Below are 19,826 nucleotides of genomic sequence, written 5' to 3'. Positions count from 1 at the left end.
TATTTTTTTTAAACAATTAGGCTATTGATTATATACCTAATTTAAGTTGTTTTCCCACTTTTCTTAGACAATTTAAGGCAAGGGCTGTGTTCTCATCTCCTCATTCTGCTGCTGCCTCCGCCGCATTGTTCTCAACACCAATATGCTGGTTAACTTTGCTATAATGCAACATGGTCTAGGAAAAGGATAAGAGCGTCTGCTAAATTTCTAAAATGTTAAAGGCGCCAATTCAACAGAGCACTGATGTTTCAGAACCGCGGACAGCAATCTCTAGAATTTATGCCAAGGTGCGTTGAAGCTGTTCTGGCGGCTCATCATGGCCCAAAACCCTATTAAGACACAATGTTGGCGGTTCCTTTATTTTGGCAGTTTACCTTTATGTGTTAGTAGTGAGGCTGGGTGTTAATACTCTTTATTGGTTTGTCTGTGTTAGTAGTGAGGCTGGGTGTTAATACTCTGCACTGGTTTGTCTGTGTTGGTAGTGAGGCTGTGTGTTATTACTCTTTGTTGGTAGTGAGGCTGTGTGTTATTACTCTTTATTGGTTTGTCTGTGTTAGTAGTGAGGCTGGGTGTTAATACTCTGCACTGGTTTGTCTGTGTTGGTAGTGAGGCTGTGTGTTATTACTCTTTGTTGGTAGTGAGGCTGTGTGTTATTACTCTTTGTTAGTAGTGAGGCTGGGTGTTAATACTCTTTGTTGGTTTGTCTGTGTTGATAGTGAGGCTGTGTGTTATTACTCTTTGTTGGTTTGTCTGTGTTGATAGTGAGGCTGTGTGTTATTACTCTGCGCTGGTTTGTCTGTGTTGGTAGTGAGGCTGTGTGTTAATACTCTGCGCTGGTTTGTCTGTGTTGGTAGTGAGGCTGTGTGTTAATACTCTATATTGGTTTGTCTGTGTTGGTAGTGAGGCTGTGTTAATACTCTGTGCTGGTTTCCTCTCCTCAGGGAACAGAAGGATCCAGTGTACCTGCGGGACAAGGTCTCCCAAAAACATTCCAAGGAGCAGTTTGATGTAGCACAGAAGATAGAACAGGAGTATAGCACATTCTTTACAGGTTGGTATTCAATGCATGTTGCACTGTCTCTGTTTCCCTTTGGCTGTGTGTGGGGGTGGGTGGATGCATATGTGTATGTGGCTTCGTGTGTCATTTTCTAACCTAGATAACCCTTCCCTTCCTGTATCTTTCCAGGTATTGTCCAGGGCGGCACTCTGCCCTACATTTGCACTCAGATCATAACTATAGTTGACCAGGAACAGAGTAAGGTCCTGTGGACTCCCCTTGGCTGCCCCTAGAGGGTGGAGGCCACCACTGCACCCTTGGCTGCCCCTAGAGGGTGGAGGCCACCACTGCACCCTTCTCCCCTAGAGGGTGGAGGCCACCACTGCACCCTTCTCCCCTAGAGGGTGGAGGCCACCACTGCACCCTTCTCCCCTAGAGGGTGGAGGCCACCACTGCACCCTGTTGCACTGCGCCTCTTCACTCACAACAAACACTACAAAACCTTCCACACTATACCAATAGGTACACTACAGTAAGCTACTACACATGTAAGCTAGATATTTTTGTTATTGTTTTCAGGGTGTTGATTTGTACCTTTTTAACCAGAGCCTTTTCTTCTCTGTAATCTGTAGCAGGTTGGTAGAACTGACAGGTGGTGTTACTCTTCATTTGGTCTTCCCTAAGGGTTTTAAGGTGGTGTTTCTGTAAACCTGCATTGTAAGCAGCCTTTTACAGTTAAGAAATGAGTGAGTATTGTTGTTAAATGTTCTGCTGGAATGTGTTAGACCCCCCTGACCCAGAATCAGCCCTTAAATCAAACCTGTGTATCAAATGACATCACCCTGTTTTACACACCCCGTTCAATGAATGACAACTAATAATGTGGAATAATAATAACTGTGTGCGTATGAATCGTGTGTGTGTGTACGAGCGAGCGAGAGTAATATTATTGATGAATTGTAATGACTTTGTTGGTTGGATTGAAACATGGTCTTTGATATTGGTATGAAGTTGACGCCATAGAAACGTTACCTGTAGAACAGATAAACCTCTCCAAGCGATATGTCTTATTGGTCTTCTGTCAAAAATGTTTTATCCAAAAGCGATTTTGAATGGGTCAAATCAAACAATATTTTACAGCTTTCAATCAGACCAAACTTCAGTGTGCATCACGTGTGTAACTGTGTCAATAAATTAAATGGTGTGTCTATAGCAAAGCAAAAGCCATGAAAATCACACATGGCAGTAGCGAATGGTGTCTGGTCTACTCGTTGCGTTTCTATGGTCACTGCACGTGAGTGGACAGTTTACGGGCTTATCGGAAGTGCCTTCCGTAGGAGACAGGCCCCCATTCCGATCTGATGGAACAGGATAAGTAGAAGCAATATAGTGATAGGACCTCCCCACTGCCCATTGGAAGGCTAGCTAGAGCCATCATCATGCTGTTCACACCCATCTGTTACCTTCAGATCTGCAAACACCATGAAGTTAACACTAGGGTTGCAAAATTCCCTGTAGTTTCTTAAATCCCATTCGGAGGATTCCCGGAATTGTGAGGTGAATAAGCAGGGAATCCGCCAATCAGGATTTACGGTAAACCAGGGATTTTATTGAAAGTTCACGGAATTTTGCAACCCAAGTTAACACTATAGTTCTGCAAACAAACACTATAGAGCAGGGTTTCCCAAACTCGATCCTGGGGCCCCCCCAGAGCTTGTTTTGGAATGAAACAGTACAGAGCGTATGACAATGGCAAGGTTGTGAGGGTAGGCCAGACGGCGACCACCTCAGAATACACTCCAGGGCTAGACAGACCACTGTGTCTCCATCACATATCTATCTGTCACATATTTAAAGACAATATAGAGAATATATATATATAATATGTTTGTGTGTGTGAGTGTACATGCCTCACGGGGGCCTATGGACTGTAACAGTATGCAGATTAATTATTCTATAGTACATGTATTTCAACTAGTTCTCAGGCCTGTGGAAGTTCAGTAGTCATGTCTTAGCAGGTATTTGCATGTTTTACTGTTTTTGTCTTTGGTTGTCACCTTTTTTAAATGTACTCACAAACCAGAATGACACCATGGAGCAAATATATATATTTTTTCTTATTCCTTAATAAAACCATTTAAATGTTAGTGATACATTTTTTTCCATTGTTATTTAATGTATTTTTTATTTGTATCTAAGCGGCACAAACACATTCTCCTGCATCCTAATGTGCCAAAATCCAGTACGTCAGTTTGGTCTTTTTTATTTCTGTTTTGCACTTGTTATTCTGTGGACCTTAACAAATAGTTCCTAGGTTTCCCAGTAGATGTTATAAATAAATAGGTACTATATAATTTTTACTAACTGATTCACATTTTAAATGTATCACATTAGTTCCATACATTTCATTGATGGCCTTTTTATTCTTTAAAAATCTTGATTAGAAAACAACAGACAGAATGCTCCTCCATATTTGCATTCTCGCTGAAAAAGGGACTTAATGCACAGTTTTTCAAAGGAAAATCAGATCTGAAGTTTGACTATTGGGCTGTATGATAGGTATATTAAGTACAATTGTAATGTATCTTTTTTGTAGTAGGTAGAGATGGTTTAAAATGAGGGATGCCATGTGAAATGGTTGTATTTCTAAGAAGAATGACAAGCTGCCAGGTACTGTTCTGCGGTTTTATTTTTATTTTCTTTGAAAAATAATGTGATATGTATCAAATGTTGAGACATTAACATTAGAATAAAAGTCCTTTTCTCTATCGCAATGACATGGCTTCTGTGTCAGACTCATTACTGGGGACTTACACTTGGCGAGAATATCAGCGACCTAGCTGACCACTGAATACTGTTCAATCATCCCCTTTGGAAATAGAATACAGTAGTTATTGTTCATTTTGCATTGAAAAGGTACCCAACCAGACACCACACACAGTTACCTAAAGGGCAGCTTTGGCCCCTGATGGTCTGGCAGCTGGATGAGAACGCACAGCAGATCCATAGAGGACAGATCCCCAGCAAATACATGTAAGACACACTGCACAGAGGTTTATTTTTATTTTGATATAAAGCAGGAAAATGCAGTGTTTCGCATTCCCGAAATATGATGCCCCTAAAATCTGCCGCCCTTCAGAGATGCACTATAATTTAAAAATTCTAATTTAGCTGAAAGCAGCAGAGTAAATGACGTGGCAGATAAAACCAACATCCATCAATTTTTCTGTGCAGAGAATGAGAAGGCAGCCGTATCTCTCTGGATCACTGTAGAGAGATACGGCCTCTCCTCAGAAAAGACAAAGCTCGCGACACATTCCTCTGCATTCAAACCGACATCCCTAACCAAGATGTACTAGTAGAGCAACAATCAACCAGGTTTTCCACTCTTGGCTGACATCACAGAGACAGGACTTTCACCTGTCCAGTCCTCTGACTCCTCTCCCATCAGTGTACAGGATGGGAAGAAAGACTGAATGTTAGAGAACAGGGTCATTTTCTTTTACTGAATGACTTTGTTCTGGCCAACGGTCTTGCCACCAGTGTCATCAAATGGTCCTACACTGATCATTATAATGGATTTAACAATGAAAATAGCTAAATGTCCCCCCCCCAAAAAAAAATTGTATTCGCATGATTATATTCCATTTGGGGAAATTATTAAATTACAATATTCTCATTACTGATAAACTACAGTATCTTTACTGTCAGTAAATCCAAGAAACTTAGACAACATTTCTATACAGTCCAGTACCAGAAATGCACTTTGTGCTGTGTGATTCCCCATTCCATCAAGTTTGGCAGCCTCTAGCTACACCAGATCTGAATGGTGGATTGGGCTTCCAATGCTCAAGGTCACTTCCTCAAAGCTGTAACTAAGGTCACATGTTCTTCTTCCCATGTTGTTCAAGGACATAACTGGCCTCCAGCTCCCTGGCCTTCTCATTGGGGCGAGAGATTGCCCCATGACCCACCTACCCATCATACCCTATCCTATGTGCACTCTTTCACTCCCTATCAAAGATTTGAAAAAATATAATATTATTCACAATTATGTACGCAATCAGATAGGCTGATGTATTAGCTGGAGGAAGTTTCCCACCATATTCCAAAGAATAGGAACACTGTTTTTGTTGTCATGGAAAGCTTGGTACCCAAATGGAGACCAGTTTGTAAAATACGTGTACGGAATACATATTATGAACTGTGTCATTCTTCCTCAGAGCTCAACCCTTCCCTAGCCAAGCGTCACACCTCAACTCTCAACCCTGTATTAGTAAAACCTCATCATCCTTCCTCTACGGGATGGCACACTATTTTGTGTGAAATCCTGCAAAAAGTATTCCTGCATATTTATTGGAAAAATAAACAAATGCATCGAGCAGACACAAGCCTATGGAACCATCTCAACCCTGCATTAGTCAAGCCTCACCTATGTAAAAATCCACGTAAAAAGACAATTACCACTAAATAAGTCACAACTGTGTCCTCTACATACGGTGCATTCAGAAAGTATTCAGACCCCTTGACTTTTTCCACATTTTGTTAACAGCCTTATTCTAAAATGTTTATTTTTATTTTTTATCTACACACAGTACCCCATAACGACAAAGTGAAAACAGGTTTTGAAAGTTTAGGAAATGTATTAAAAATAAAATCAGAAATACCTTATTTACATAAGTATTCAGACCCTTTGCTAGTAGGAGACTCGAAATTGAGCTCAGGTGCGTCCTGTTTCCATTGATCATGCTTGAGATGTTTGGAACCACCAATCTTGGTTTCATCAGACCAGAGAATCGTATTTCTCATGGTCTGAGAGTTTAGGTGCCTTTTGTCAAACTCCAAGCGGGCTGTCATGTGCCTTTTACTGAGGACTGGCTTCTACCTGGCCACTCTACCATAAAGGCCTGATTGGTAGATTGCTGCAGAGATAGTTGTCCTTTTGGAAGATTCTCCCATCTTCAGAGTAACTCTAGAGCTCTGTCAGAGTGACCATTGGGTTCTTGGTCACCTCCCTGACCAAGGCCTTTCTACCCCGATTGCTCCGTTTGGCCAGGCGCCCAGCTCTAGGAAGAGTCTTGGTAGTTCCAAACTTCTTCCATTTAAGAATGATGGAGGCCACTGTGTTCTTGTGGATCTTCAATGCTGCAGAAATGTTTTAGTGCTCTTCCCCAGATCTGTGCCTCGACAAAATTCTCGGAGCTTTACGGACAATTCCTTCGACCTCATGGCTTGGTTTTTGCTCTGACATGCACTGTCAACTGTGGGACCTTATATAGACAGGTGTGTGCCTTTCCAAATCCTGTCCAATCAATTGAATTTACCACAGGTACCACAATCAAGTTGTAGAAACATCTCAAGGATGATCAATGGAAACAGGATGCACCTGAGCTCAATTTCGAGTCTCATAGCAAAGCGTCTGAATACTTATATAAATAAGGTATTTCTCTTTTTTATTTTTTATAAATTTGCAAACATTTCTAAAAACCTGTTTTTTCTTTGTCATTATGGGGTTTTGTGTGTCGATTTCTGTCCCAAAAATATTTATTCCATTTAGAATAAGGCTGCAATGTAACAAAATGTGGGAAAAGTCAAGGGGTCGGAATACTTTCCGAAACACGTGCCGCGTTGTACCAGTTGGGAAGTTGGACATTTCTGAGTTTCCTAGTTCCGACAAGCACGTGAACGCAACATTAAATCTGATTTTAAGAAGAGAAATGCTAGAAATGCAGGGTTTATGACTGTGGCTGTGGTAACTAGTGATGACCAGGCCATGGCAGCAGGGGCATTCAAGTAGGCAGGATTTAACACAAAGACGCACCTTGCCCAGCAGTCTGGTCTCATAAACTAGATGTAACAAAGTAAATGTAAATCCGGGACACACTCAAATTAGTGTGATGTGTTAGGATTGGTATGGTTACATAAGACAGAAGGTTACCTAAGGCATAAAAGGAGGGTGGTTGGTCGGGGTGGATGTATAATGCGAACGTCTAGTAACCCAAAGGTTGCACGGTTGATTCGCTTCACGAACAACTTTAGCATTTTAGCTAATTAGCATCTTTGCAACTACTTACTACTTTTAGCTACTTTGCAACTACTTAGCATGTTAGCTAATCCTTCCCCTACCCCTTTCAGCTAACCCTAACCCTAATCTTAACCTTAACCTTTTAACCTAACTCCTAACCTCAACCCTACGCTGCTAGATTATGCCATTTGTGTTTTCGCATTGTGGCAACTTGAAATATCTTCAGCCATTCGAAAACCCTTTAATCTAACTCATAACCTTAACCCTAACCCCTAGCTAATGTTAGCCAGCTAGGTAACATTAGCGCTAGCCACCTAGATAATGTTAGCAACAACAAATTGTTAATTAATATATTGTACAAATTGCAATTAGTAACATATTGTACGTTTTGCAAATTCTTAATATATTGTACGAATTGCAATTGGTAACATATCCTACAAATTGTAATTCGTAACATATCATACGAAATGGATGATGGACATCCACAAATTAATAAATACCATACGAAACGCAACAGATCATACTAAATGGAGTGTCACGAATTTACATACAGAATCATTTGAAATGCTCTGAGGCCAGGTTGCAGCTGCCCAGAAAGACAGCCCAAGGCGGCTCAGGGGTCAACCCCCTTGTTTTCGTTCAAAGTGAAAACAATACACAAGAAGTGGGGCAGCATAGGGTCGCCCACGACCTGCGGCTACACGTCTCCCTGAAACTGTTGATTGATTTAAATATTTTTGATCTGTGTGTCCTTGGTCTCATCAACCAGGAGCGGACTAGGCATCTGGCATTTCTGGCATACACCAGATCGGCTGGTCCAGTTTTAACCCCGTGAGACTGTCAAATTTAGATTTTTCGTGCAAAAAGGATCCTTATCTGGCTAAAAATGGGGGCCTCAAGGAAAAAAATTGGTCGGTGTGTTAGAAATGCCTGGGCCGATTTTTGTCCCAGTCTGCCTCTATCATCAACACAGATCTGAGATCAGTTCAACCGTGTAGTTAGTATAGAATATGGTGAAAAGTATTCAAGGCTTTGACCTCAAAGAACATAGGTAATAGGGGAGGTGTTGAGACAGTGTAGCACACTGTGACCTCTGTCAAGAGGTCTGAACCTTTATGGCACATGGCAGGCCTAGTGTACTTTCCCTGGAAGGGTGAGGTCACTGGTTCCAGTCCAAGTCCCACTCCCAGCTGTGGGTCCTCATGCGCCCTCTGTGACCGTCCTGTCCTGAGACACACCATGTCTTTCTATAGGCCACTGATGCATCTGTCTGTGGGTGGCACCTGTTCCTGTCTTATCCTCTGTCTAATTGTCTTCAGAATGTAAAGGATAATTGACTGGGGGCAGAATAAGGGCTTTGGCACTGGAAACACATATTATGGTGAATGATTGAAGGAGCCTCCTTCAAATGAAGATGAAAATAAGCCAATGTAATGTACAGATAACAGAACATTTGAAAATATCATTATAGTGACAGAAGCCTGTTTAGCAAGGGAAACTCCTATCATCAGGTTCAATTCTGAGAATTAAAATGGGGACAACTGCTGTGATGTATGAACTCATCTGTGGCCAATCTAATAACTGTCCTAAAATGGAAGCCTTGGCATTTCAAACCGAAGTTGCTGCTGCATCACAGTACGAGTTATTGTGGGCTGCTGTTCAAATGAACATGACAGTCACATATGTAGCTCAGAGACATGTGTCACGTGAATACATTACACCGAAAGAGCGCAATGTATTGCCTAATGCCGCGTTCAAGACCACTGGGAACGCGGTAAAAACAAGATGCGACTGAACGGTCATCCAACTCGGAATTCCAAGTCGGAAACTCAGTGGCTCTTTCTAGATCTCCGACTTTCCGACCTGACGTCACTGACGTCATGACTTGATCTAGTTTTTTCCCGAGTTCTCAGTGGTCTTGAAAGCACAATAGGAACTGACAAGTGGCTGGCACTTGGTATAAACATCAGCGCTTGGCGGTATTACTGCTTTCTGACCATCTTTGAGCGGTTTGAGCTACGCACCGCCCCTCCTACCTGTAAATCTCTCTAGTATTCAGTGGAGCGAGCGGCTCTGACAGGCACTATCAACTGGCCGAACTGCGCGACCCTGGGCTGGATGAAGGGGAAGGAATGGGGACAGTCAATTGCGAAGGCGACATCACCCGAGCGCTTGTATGTCAGAAAGCGAACACGCCGCTAGATGATGTCGTTTGTGTTTTCGCATCTTGGCAACAGTTTGGGGACTTGAAATAGCTTCTGCCATTCAAAAACCATCGAGGCTATCGATTAAATTGGCGTTTAGAAAAGTGAAATCGATTTTCCGCTGTTAATCGACCGAATCCCTGGATGGAAGACGACTTGAGAGGTCAGACAGAAACTGTTTGAAGAAAACAGCCCTTTTTCAATGTCGCTGCGCCTATCATAATCTGAAACATCATTGGCAGCCTCGACGGCTGATAGATGAGACAGACCATCTTTGCCATGGCATTGGTCCTGAAAAACTCGGAAAACCTCACAAAATGAAAAGCGCTCAACGTTTGTCATTACTGCGGATTTAAATGCCTCTCGCGAATGGACACCGACCGGCTATTTCGGTCCAGTTAGTGCGTGCGGCGTTTTCGACTGTCGCGGAAATCTGAAATAGATTGAAATAAACATACAATTAATTAAGTGCGGGTGAGAATATACAACGCATAGTTTTTTTTAAAGCAATATGGCTGGTGAGTGGGGCTGGGGACGCTGGCATAGTCTCTCCAAGGCTCCTAGATGCTAGCTGAGGCGGACGCCACCGTTCCCCATGGAAGCGGAAACTCTATGATGAGTAGAAATAACTATTTTAACAAAAATCCGGACGCCTCGATCTCTATGTCCAAGATGGACGTGATCATCCCCTTCTCGCCAGACGTGCCCTGCGACAACAATGGCCAGCGCATGTGGTGGGCATTCCTCGCCTCCTCCATGGTCACGTTTTTCGGGGGTCTCTTCATCATTCTCCTGTGGAGGACCCTCAAATACCTGTGGACCGTCTGCTGCCACTGTAACATCAAAAAGAAGGTAATGACAAACACCTCAACCGTCAACGGTTGGTTATTGATGTGGCGCTCATATTATAAAGGCAAGTTGTGCATAATGTCACATTTACGGTGATAGATGTTACGCCACTGTCTGTCTTGACACATTTTACTGTCCACCTTATGACCCGACGTTGTCATCCATTGTTTATAAAAGCTCCCCGGCCTGGACTGGGGTGGTTGATTTACCATGGCATATTGACTTGAGTCCAATTCGTGTTGTTGCTTTAGCCTTCACTGAGATAGTGACTCACCATCAACTTATAGTGTTGATTTACATTTGGTTGAGTTGTCAACTAACGTTTATTCAACGTAAAATCAACAAAACATGTTATTGGATTTAGGTTAAAGGTAGGGTGAAAAAAATAGTAAAGTTTTCCACATTGTTGAAATGATGTGGAAACAAAGTTGATGCAACCAGTTTTTCCCATTGGGTAGGCTGAGGAGCTGTCAACTACCCTATAGCTAGACAACTGTCACCAACATACAACAGGCCAGTCTATGTGGTAGGGGAGTACACCTAATATAGGCTGCAAAATTCTCTATTTTATGATAATATTCCAGACCCCTGGGAAACCAGTTATTACATGTTTTTCAGTAGAGTCAATACTTAGTATATTTCAGTATTCTGTGTCTGTGAAATGCCTGGTGGTGTTGCTTGATGAATGTAACCTGGATGGCTGATCTGGAAATAGACTGTATGGATGCCCCTGCTGTGCTGCCTGCCTAGTTGGTTTGTTCCAGTGCAACAGTAGGCTAGGGGTGGCCCACATAAAGAATGAATCATGTATGAATCACCTGTGGGCAAAAGACTGCTTCAGTTTGCTATCACTCAGTGTTGTATAGGGCACAAGTGGTCCTCTTGTTGGTTTAGCTGGATAGTTCTAGACCTCCGAGGTGGGCACCTCACAGATCAAATCAAATTGCACACATAACATAACATACACCGCTGCATCTCCAAGAGCATTTCATTGTTTTCTCCTGTCTCTGCACAGATGATGCTGTCGGTTAAAAAACATGTTTTAGGGGGCCAGGCGGGTCTCAACTTACTGGTAGCATAATATAATAACATGCCATTTTGAAATTTGGTAGTGCATCAGCCGTTTTCCTCTTATGTCAGTCACTGACAGTCACTAACATTTTCAATTAACAGTAAGTTGGTCTTGCCAGTTATATAAGTGTCCAGCAGCCCTGACCTCCAGGGGGTCCCCATTGTTTTTGTTAGTCACTCTCACTCAGATATCATATTACCGGAAATCAGTTTTAAAATTGCACCCCCCAAAAAAGGTTGCGAGAGGGAGAAAGAGGGCCCTTTCTGCCCCTCTGCAAAGTCCTCCTGGCATAGGGTGGGGGGACGGCCCCTTTCTGCCCATCTCTGTTGGGTGTTGTATTGTGACAGCCAGGGGCATCAGAGGGATGACAGCAGGACAGGCAAAGGGCACTCTTTCCATCCACCCTCCTCCAGCCTCCATCCTTCCCTTAATTTCAACTTCAAGTTTTATTCTTCACATGCACAAGTACAGTGTAATATGGAGTTGCTCCTCCTTTGCTGCTATAACAGCCTTCATTCTTCTGGGAAGGCTTTCCACTAGATGTTGGGATATTGCTGCAGGGACTTTCTTCCATTCAGCCATGAGCATTAGTGAGGTCGGGCACTGATGTTTGGCTATTATGCCTGGCTCGCAGTCGGCATTCCAATTCATCCCAAAGATGTTCAATGGGGTTGAGGTCAGGGCTCTGTGCAGGCCAGTCAAGTTCTTCCACACCGATCTCGACAAACCTTTTCTGTATGGACCTAGCTTCGTGCACAGGGGTATTGTCATGCTGAAACAGAAAAGGGCCGTCTGCAAACTGTTGCCACAAAGTTGGAAGCACAGAATTGTCTAGAATGTCATCATATGCTGTAGCGTTAAGATTTCCCTAGCCCGAACCATGAAAACAGCCCCACACCATTATTCCACCTCCACCAAACTTTACAGTTGACACTATGCATTGGGGCAGAAAGCGTTCTCCTGGCATCTGCCAAACCCAGATTTGTCCGTCGGACTGCCAGATGCTGAAGCGTGATTCATCACTCCAGAGAACTAGTTTCCACTGCTCCAGAGTCCAATGGTGGCTAGCTTTACCCCACTCCAGCCGACGCTTGGCATTGCACATGGTGATCTTAGGCTTGTGTACGGCTGCTCGGCCATGGAAAGCCATTTCATGAAGCTCCCGATGAACAGTTATTGTGCTGACGTTGCTTCCAGAGGAACTTTGGAACTCGGTAGTGAGTGTTACAACCTAGGACAGACAAATTTTACACGCTTCAGCACTTCAATGTTCCGTTCTGTGAGTTTGTGTGGTCTACCATTTCCCAGGCTGAGCTGTTGTTGCTCCTAGACGTTTCCACTTCACAATAACAGCAGTTAGAGCTGTCATAACTCTCCTGTGACGATCTGAAGGATCGCTCTACGAGTGGGAAGTCGGCTGTTTTATGCTCGGTCATAAAACACGCTGCCCCTATTCTCTGTAGTGTTCAAGATTGGAATGTAAACTGTGGAACACAGAGAGACCCTTGGACATCAAAAGTTTTAATAATTAAACAATATTTCTATTTTTGAGAATGTGGGAGTGGTCCGTGGACACTTAAGGGACAGTCATGACGAGTGTTTTTCATTGTACGTATCTCTGTTGGTGTACACTTTTCAAAGATCAAATTTACATATAGATGTTGGATAAAATGAATGAGTAAATATGAAACTATTTGTAAAAAGGTGTAATGTGATGTTAGCCTTCTAAATGAGAGTTTGGATTTTCATATAAAGTTTAACTAGACAGTGGCCACGCCCCCGTAAGGCCAGACATTACATCATGCGTCATGGAATCGTCTCTTTTTCCACAGCGTATAAAACCCACTTACTAAAAAATTGACATGAAGTCAGAGAACGCCGGGACGGAGTCCCCACGTTGGAATGGCTACAATTCTATAGACCATTAGACTAGAAAACATGCAGCTGACGCAACATGTGAAATGGTTAAGAACGGGCCTACCGGGTGGCGCAGTGGTCTAGCGCACTGCATCGCAGAGCTAGCTGTGCCACCAGAGATTCTGGGTTCCTGCCCAGGCTCTGTCGCAGCCGGCCGCTACCGGGAGGTCCGTGGGGCGACGCACAATTGGCCTAGCGTCGTCCGGGTTAGGGAGGGTTTTGGCGGTAGGGATATCCTCGTCCCATTGCGCAACAGCGACTCCTGTGGCAGGCCGGGCGCAGTGCACGCTAGCCAAGGTCGCCAGGTGCACGGTGTTTCCTCCGACACATTGGTGCGGCTGGCTTCCGGGTTGGATGCGCGCTGTGTTAAGAAGCAGTGCGGTTGGGTTGTGTTTCGGAGGGCGCATGGCTTTCGACCTTCGTCTCTCCCGAGCCCGTACGGGAGTTGTAGCGATGAGACAAGATAGTAATTACTAACAATTGGATACCACGGAATTGGGGAGAAAAAGGGGGTAAAGAAAAAAAAATGGTTAAGAACAACAGCTCTATAGGTCATGGAGACCATACAGCTTGTAGCGTTGGCTACACGGCTGGAAATGGTTCAACTCGGAGACTATCGATCACTACAGAATAAGAGCAAATCCTAGACGTAGAATTTCTAGTCTGCAGCTGGAAATTACGTAAGTCTAGTACGAGAATACCGACATCCGCGGAATAATCTATTCTATGCTACGACCATCTGTACGCCTGGCGTATCCATTACAACAGACACTATCCAGAGCTGCGGAGAAAGCGACAACTACGAAAAACATTGACTTCTGGGGAAGACTCTCTGATAAACTGACCGGCAATACGGACCGGCAATTCCAACAGAGAAGACGACAATGACATACGGATGTAAATATATACATTGCAATTATTCTCGAATGAGCGGCCGTTCATGTGCAAAGGATTAGCATTTCAATTAAGATAATTATCAACTGTGTGTAGTGAATCCATTTAGTCTTTCCCGCTCTTTTATCTGTCCCCACCCCTTTCATTGTCTACCAAGCCGTCATACCGGTTTAGCCCACTAAGGACTTATCAATGCATTGTGTTAGTAACCAATATCTATTGTTTGTTTTATGTATTTCTGTGGTTATTTCGTTAGTCAGTAAATAAATAATTAAGCCAATTTGTATATCGATGATTCATCATTTAGGCCTGGGTTTGTGCAGATATCCAAGGGTTTGCGACGTTCAGTAATGAGAACTCATGAGGTAATAATGATACATTAATAGAAGACTAATCGATAAGATATGAAAATATCTGAAGAGTCGATTTGGGAAATAGAGACTCAATAAACATTTTCCCTTGGTGCCCGACTTCCTAGTTAAAGTTTACATGATTGGTTTAATCACGTAATAATAATTACACAGAGAATAAATTTGATAAAATAGCAGTCTTCACATTTAATGATAGTCCAGACACGACACAGTTGACCAGGGTAGACATTTTGAGGAACTGACTTGTTGGAAAGATGGCATCCTATGATGGAGCCACGTTGAAAGTCACTGAGGTCTTCAGTACTGGTCATTCTACTACCAGTGTTTGTTTATGGAGATTGCATGGCTGTGTGCTTGATTTTATGCACTTGTCTGCAACGTGTGTGGTTGAAATAGCCGAATCCACTAATTTGAATGTGTGTTCACATACTTTTGTGTGTGTGTCTGTATCCACTTTGTCCTGTCTCTGTGTTATATGTGAAACACAGAGAGCCATATCAGTCTTTAGAGGATGACAGATTGCGCTGAACCCCTTAAGCCGATTTGGGTGATGTGAAACCGGGCATTATGATGTTTGTTAAAGTGACGATGGTGTGTCCCTTCTGGTTAGGAGTAATTAAAGGATAGAAACCTAATTTGAGAAACATGCGTGAAACTACTTCACCATTGAATCGTGCATTGATCTCAATGGAAAATTCGTGCTAAGATTTGAGTTGTATGCATTTTCCTGCATCTCCAGTTAGGATTATGCCAGGGAGAGCTATAGGGCTAACAGCTTCTCAGGAGTCTCTTTCCTGTATTACCTTTTAATTACCAGCGTGAACACATCACCCAGGCCAGCCAGCCAACCAGGCAGCCCAGCTGAAACACACACCCGGGGCTTTGTACCTGGGGAGCGGTTCTAACGCAACCATGCCTGACCTGGGTCTCTGGATGGATCACCTGCCTTTCTCAATATAATGTATAAAGATATTCAGGGTGAAGGCAGGGTAGAGTGGTGCTAGTCCTCGGGGGTGACTTTGGGGGGAGGGGTTGGTTTGACACTTGGCCACAGAGGGAACAGGCTTGTTGGGAGCATTAAGGAGGGAAACCGGATCTGTGTTCAGCTGACTGGCGAGGCCGGCTTCGTTGGCATGGTGTTAGTAACGGGATTCAGGGCAGCGGGGGCCTCTGGCGCTGGGGATACTGGGCATCAGGGGGGAACTGATGGCTGGGGGGGATGATGCGTGTGAGGTGGTGTTGCATTTCATGACCTTACCCCCTCTCTGTACCATCCCTGGGACATGTCCCAATACTGTTAAATGGCTTCCTCTCCATCTATTTTAAGGAGCCTTTTGGACCTAGACTTGGCTCTCTGGTACTGCTTGCCGTGCGGTAGCAGAGAACAGTCTATGACTTGGGTGACTGGAGTCTTTGACATTTCTTGGGGCCTTCCTCTGACACAGGCCTACCACTGTTGTGTTGTCAGCAAACTTCATGATGGTGTTGGAGTCGTGCTTGGCTACGCAGTCATGGGTGAACAAGGAGTACAGGAGGGGGCTAAGCACACACCCCTGGGGGTCCCCGTGTTGAGAGTCAGCGTGGCAGAGGTGTTGTTTACCCTGCCTGTCAGGAAGTCCAGGATCCAGTTGTAGAGGGAGGTGTTCAGTCCCTGGATCTTGGTAACGAGCTTGGAGGGCACTATGATGTTGAACACTGAGCTGTAGTCGATGAACATCATTCTCCAACCCAAAACCATGCTCATATATGTGCATATCTAATACAGAGGTTACTAGCATACAGTAGGCCACACAGGGATGTGGAGTGGGGAACACTGTTTGTCTTATTAGTATGGGCCTATCTTATTATTTTCTCTTAGTGTCCCAGTGTTGCTGACTTGTACTTCCTACTTTGTTCTTGCTATGACCAGACGAGGTGTCTGGGGACTACATGCAAGGTTTAGACCAGGACACACACACACTGGAATGGAAGTAGAGTGCCAGCAGTACATTGGGAGACAGCCTGAGAGGTGGTGCTACAGTTTGTTTGTCTTTAAAGGGTTACTATGCAGTGATCACTCCGCCATTTCCTGGTTGCTAAACTTCTAATAGTTCGCCTAATTTCAGATTTTGTGACAAAACAAGCAGTCATTGTGTAGAGAATCATTGTACTATTTAAAACGTTGTAAAATATAATAATATTCCTTAACCAAAAATATTGTGTATTCAGCTGTTTTTGAAGAAAAACGAAACTTCAGAAAGGGAAGCATAGAAAAAGCACCTGACCCTTACCAACAATGCAGTGAGAAATAAAATTGAGAAAGAACTTTAAAAACGTAATAATATCACGTCTTTTCAAAATGTGCAGTGGTCCATTCATCTGAACTGTGTATGAGCACTGGGCAATTTCCTGACCTTTCCTGTCCACTGTAGCCTACTGTATGTGTTGTCCCTCCCTATGGCCTGGCTACTACAGTAGGCTGTCAGTGGTTGACTTCAATGCGTTGTGTCATGTGTTGTTGATACTGGCATGGAGTCGGCAGCGTACCTCCCAGCCTTCCAACAAGGGCGTGATAAGTTTCTACTCACTGACACACATGCCCCTCTCTCCTGCTCTGATGTCCTGGGAATAACATGCCCCTCTATCCTGCTCTGATGTCCTGGGAATAACATGCCCCTCTATCCTGCTCTGATGTCCTGGGAATAACATGCCCCTCTATCCTGCTCTGATGTCCTGGGAATAACATGCCCCTCTATCCTGCTCTGATGTCCTGGGAATAACATGCCCCTCTATCCTGCTCTGATGTCCTGGGAATAACATGCCCCTCTCTCCTGCTCTGAAGTAATGGGAATAACATGCCCCTCTATCTTGCTCTGATGTCCTGGGAATAACATGCTGGGAATAACTTGGCTGTCTGGCACGCTCATGTCCCAAAATACAGGAAGACAATACAAGTTGTGTGGCTGGTTATAGAGCCTGTATGGTTCAGACAAATAAAGGCAAGCAGAAAGTGTGTATGAACTTCTGGTTTCACTTTATTTCATACTCCACTGTGTTTAAGAAAACAATTAGCCTAATTGCTTACAAGATATTACTTCGTCCTGTAATTCTTTTGGATTTGATTGAAAAGAGAACCTCATACGGTACAGTTCCAATGTGGTACCTGGTGCTTTTAGGAGGAGTAAGGAGCTTGTGTTTTTGAGTGAAATTATATCAAAATGGTTAGTAAATTAGTGAGAACTAGATGTAACTGTTGCAATAGTTTGAGTGGGCAACGTCTACGATCATCCAATGTTGAAATATTTTGCCATATTAAATTATTTTATATAGCACTAATTTTGCTAATGTGGACAGTTTGCGTTACTACCTTACACAAGCTCGAATTTTCACCTCATACAATTGAGTGAAACGTCATATTTTTTACCTCAGATTGATGATATTAATATAGATGTTTATAGTCATCAAGATAACACTAAATCGATTACTTTAAACCTAGAGCTGTCAAAGAGTTAAAATAATGAATCGTGATTAATCGCATTTCATTCTGTAGTTAATCGCTATTTTTTTTATTTGCAAAAAAGCAGTGTATTGAGTTAAAGGCATGTAGCGACTGAAACACACAACATATTCTCTATCAGAATCTTTTCAGTGGCATATTCACCATAAACAAGTTAAGACAATACAAAAGTCCTGTAACTTAATAATGCTCCTAGTAGACCTACTCCCTCATACATTTTCTTGAAGTACACACACTCTCTCTGTCTCTGTCTGTGTCTGTCTGTTTCAGTCATTCCAAATTATTGTTCTCCCATTTACTGATTTGGAGGGTTGGTTATAAGAAAAAAAACTGGCTCTATGGATACAGAGCATACACTTGTCCAACAATGTCATGAATTCCACACTACATGAACCTGTGTCATACACTTCAGTCATCCTCCTATTTCTCTTTACTGAGACAGTTGCTAAGACAAACAAGCCTGTAGACATTTTCAGATGATAAAGCTGCTCTCTTCTTCTGTACGATATGCCCAGAGTGAAAACAACCTATAACAAGGTACTGATGTGGCAGGCTTTGCTAGGTACCTTCGTGCAAGGCAGGCCAGCCTGGTGTGTGCCCCTGCATGCTGTGACCACTGTAGTGGACAGTCCTCCATGTTGATACTGGGCTCTGCTTTGTAACACTCCACATATTTCTCAATGGACTCCTCTTCATCAGACTCAGAACTCAACAGAGGGCAGCTTTCTTCTTTGCTGGCTCTGACTCTTTGCTTTATCAGGTTGCTGTGCAGGCCTCTCTTCCTTCAGCAAGTTGCTGACCAAAGCCCACACCTCACCCTTCTCAGGTCTGGGAAGGCACTTCAGGTCCTTAAACCTTGGCTCGAGTGCTGTGGCGCTGGAGCAGAAGGCAGACGTTTATCTGCATTGTTTGTAACTTATTATTTTACTATTTTTGTACATAATGTTGCCGCTACCGTCTCTTATGACCGAGAATAACTTCTAGACATCAGGACTGTGATTACTCACCACGGACTAGCAGAATGCTATTTCTTCTTTCACGACTCTGACGAGCCCGAGGCGGAGGATTTACGGCTCCCTCGGGAACAGGCCCCGACCCCAGTGATCTGCGTGAAGAGGAGGCGGAAAAAGAGGCCGGAGGGCGGGCTGCCTTCTGAGGAGTAGGCGGCGATCGCATAAACTCCCACTCCCCTCAATTCTGCTCGCAAACATGCAATCTTTGGACAATAAAATGGACGAGTTATTGGGAAGATTAAACTACCAACGGGACATTAAAAACTGTAACATCTTATGCTTCACGGGAGTCGTGGCTGAACGACAACAATATCAACATACAGCTGGCTGGTTATATGATGTACCGGCAGGATAGAACAGTGGCGTCTGGTAAGACAAGGGCCGGCGGTCTATTTATTTCTGTAAATAACAGCTGGTGCACTATATCTAAGGAAGTCTCGAGGCATTGCTCGCCTGAGGTAGAGTTTCTCATGATAAGCTGCAGACCACATTACCTACCGAGAGAGTTTTCATCTGTAATGTATTCTTTGTAGATGTTTACATACCACCACAGTCAGAGGCTGGCACCAAGATAGCGTTGAATGAGCTGTATTCCGCCATAAGAAAACGCTCACCCAGAGGCGGTGCTCCTAGTAGCCGGGGACTTTAATGCAGGGAAACTTAAATGAGTTTGACCTAATTTCTATCAACATGTTAAATGTGCAACCAGAGGGAAAAGTACTCTGGACCATCTATACTCCACACAGAGAGATGCATACAAAGCTCTCCCTCGCCCTCCATTTGGCAAATCTGACCATAATTCTATCCTCCTGATTTCTTACAAGCTAAAATTAAAGCAGGAAGCACCCGTGACTAGATCAATAAAAGTGTTCAGATGAAGCAGATGCTAAGCTACAGGACTGTTTACTCGATCTACTTCACTGATAAACCAATGCAGCCTGGCAGTAGATGCAAATTACTTTGCTTTTATCCAGAGAGCCATCTTGGA

The 19,826-nt window shown here is 43.6% G+C and overlaps 2 protein-coding genes across 14 annotated transcripts in view; both read left to right on the top strand.

The window, feature by feature from the left end:
- The window catches only part of LOC139562673 (disks large homolog 5-like), a 105,391-nt gene extending 101,617 nt beyond the window's left edge, over positions 1 to 3,774 (top strand). For all 5 annotated transcript variants that reach the window (XM_071380563.1, XM_071380561.1, XM_071380562.1 and 2 more), the window contains 2 exons: positions 942 to 1,051; positions 1,187 to 3,774. In XM_071380563.1, coding sequence (XP_071236664.1) covers positions 942 to 1,051; positions 1,187 to 1,290 — 214 coding nt within the window. In that variant the 3' untranslated portion in view covers positions 1,291 to 3,774. The remainder of the gene's footprint in view (positions 1 to 941; positions 1,052 to 1,186) is intronic.
- A 5,172-nt stretch (positions 3,775 to 8,946) lies between these two features.
- Positions 8,947 to 19,826, top strand: part of LOC139562676 (calcium-activated potassium channel subunit alpha-1a-like) — a 344,203-nt gene continuing 333,323 nt past the window's right edge. For 5 of the 9 annotated variants that reach the window (XM_071380570.1, XM_071380567.1, XM_071380574.1 and 2 more), the window contains exon 1: positions 8,948 to 10,078. In XM_071380570.1, coding sequence (XP_071236671.1) covers positions 9,791 to 10,078 — 288 coding nt within the window. In that variant the 5' untranslated portion in view covers positions 8,948 to 9,790. Of the gene's footprint in view, positions 10,079 to 19,826 lie in introns of all 9 variants that reach the window. The other 4 variants (XM_071380568.1, XM_071380575.1, XM_071380569.1 and 1 more) reach the window with 2 other exon arrangements.

This window comes from Salvelinus alpinus, chromosome 32 (assembly GCF_045679555.1).
Source record: "Salvelinus alpinus chromosome 32, SLU_Salpinus.1, whole genome shotgun sequence".
Taxonomy (NCBI): Eukaryota; Metazoa; Chordata; class Actinopteri; order Salmoniformes; family Salmonidae; genus Salvelinus; species Salvelinus alpinus.
Note: the sequence above shows the minus strand (reverse complement) of the source record. Positions and strands in the feature narration are given on the sequence as shown.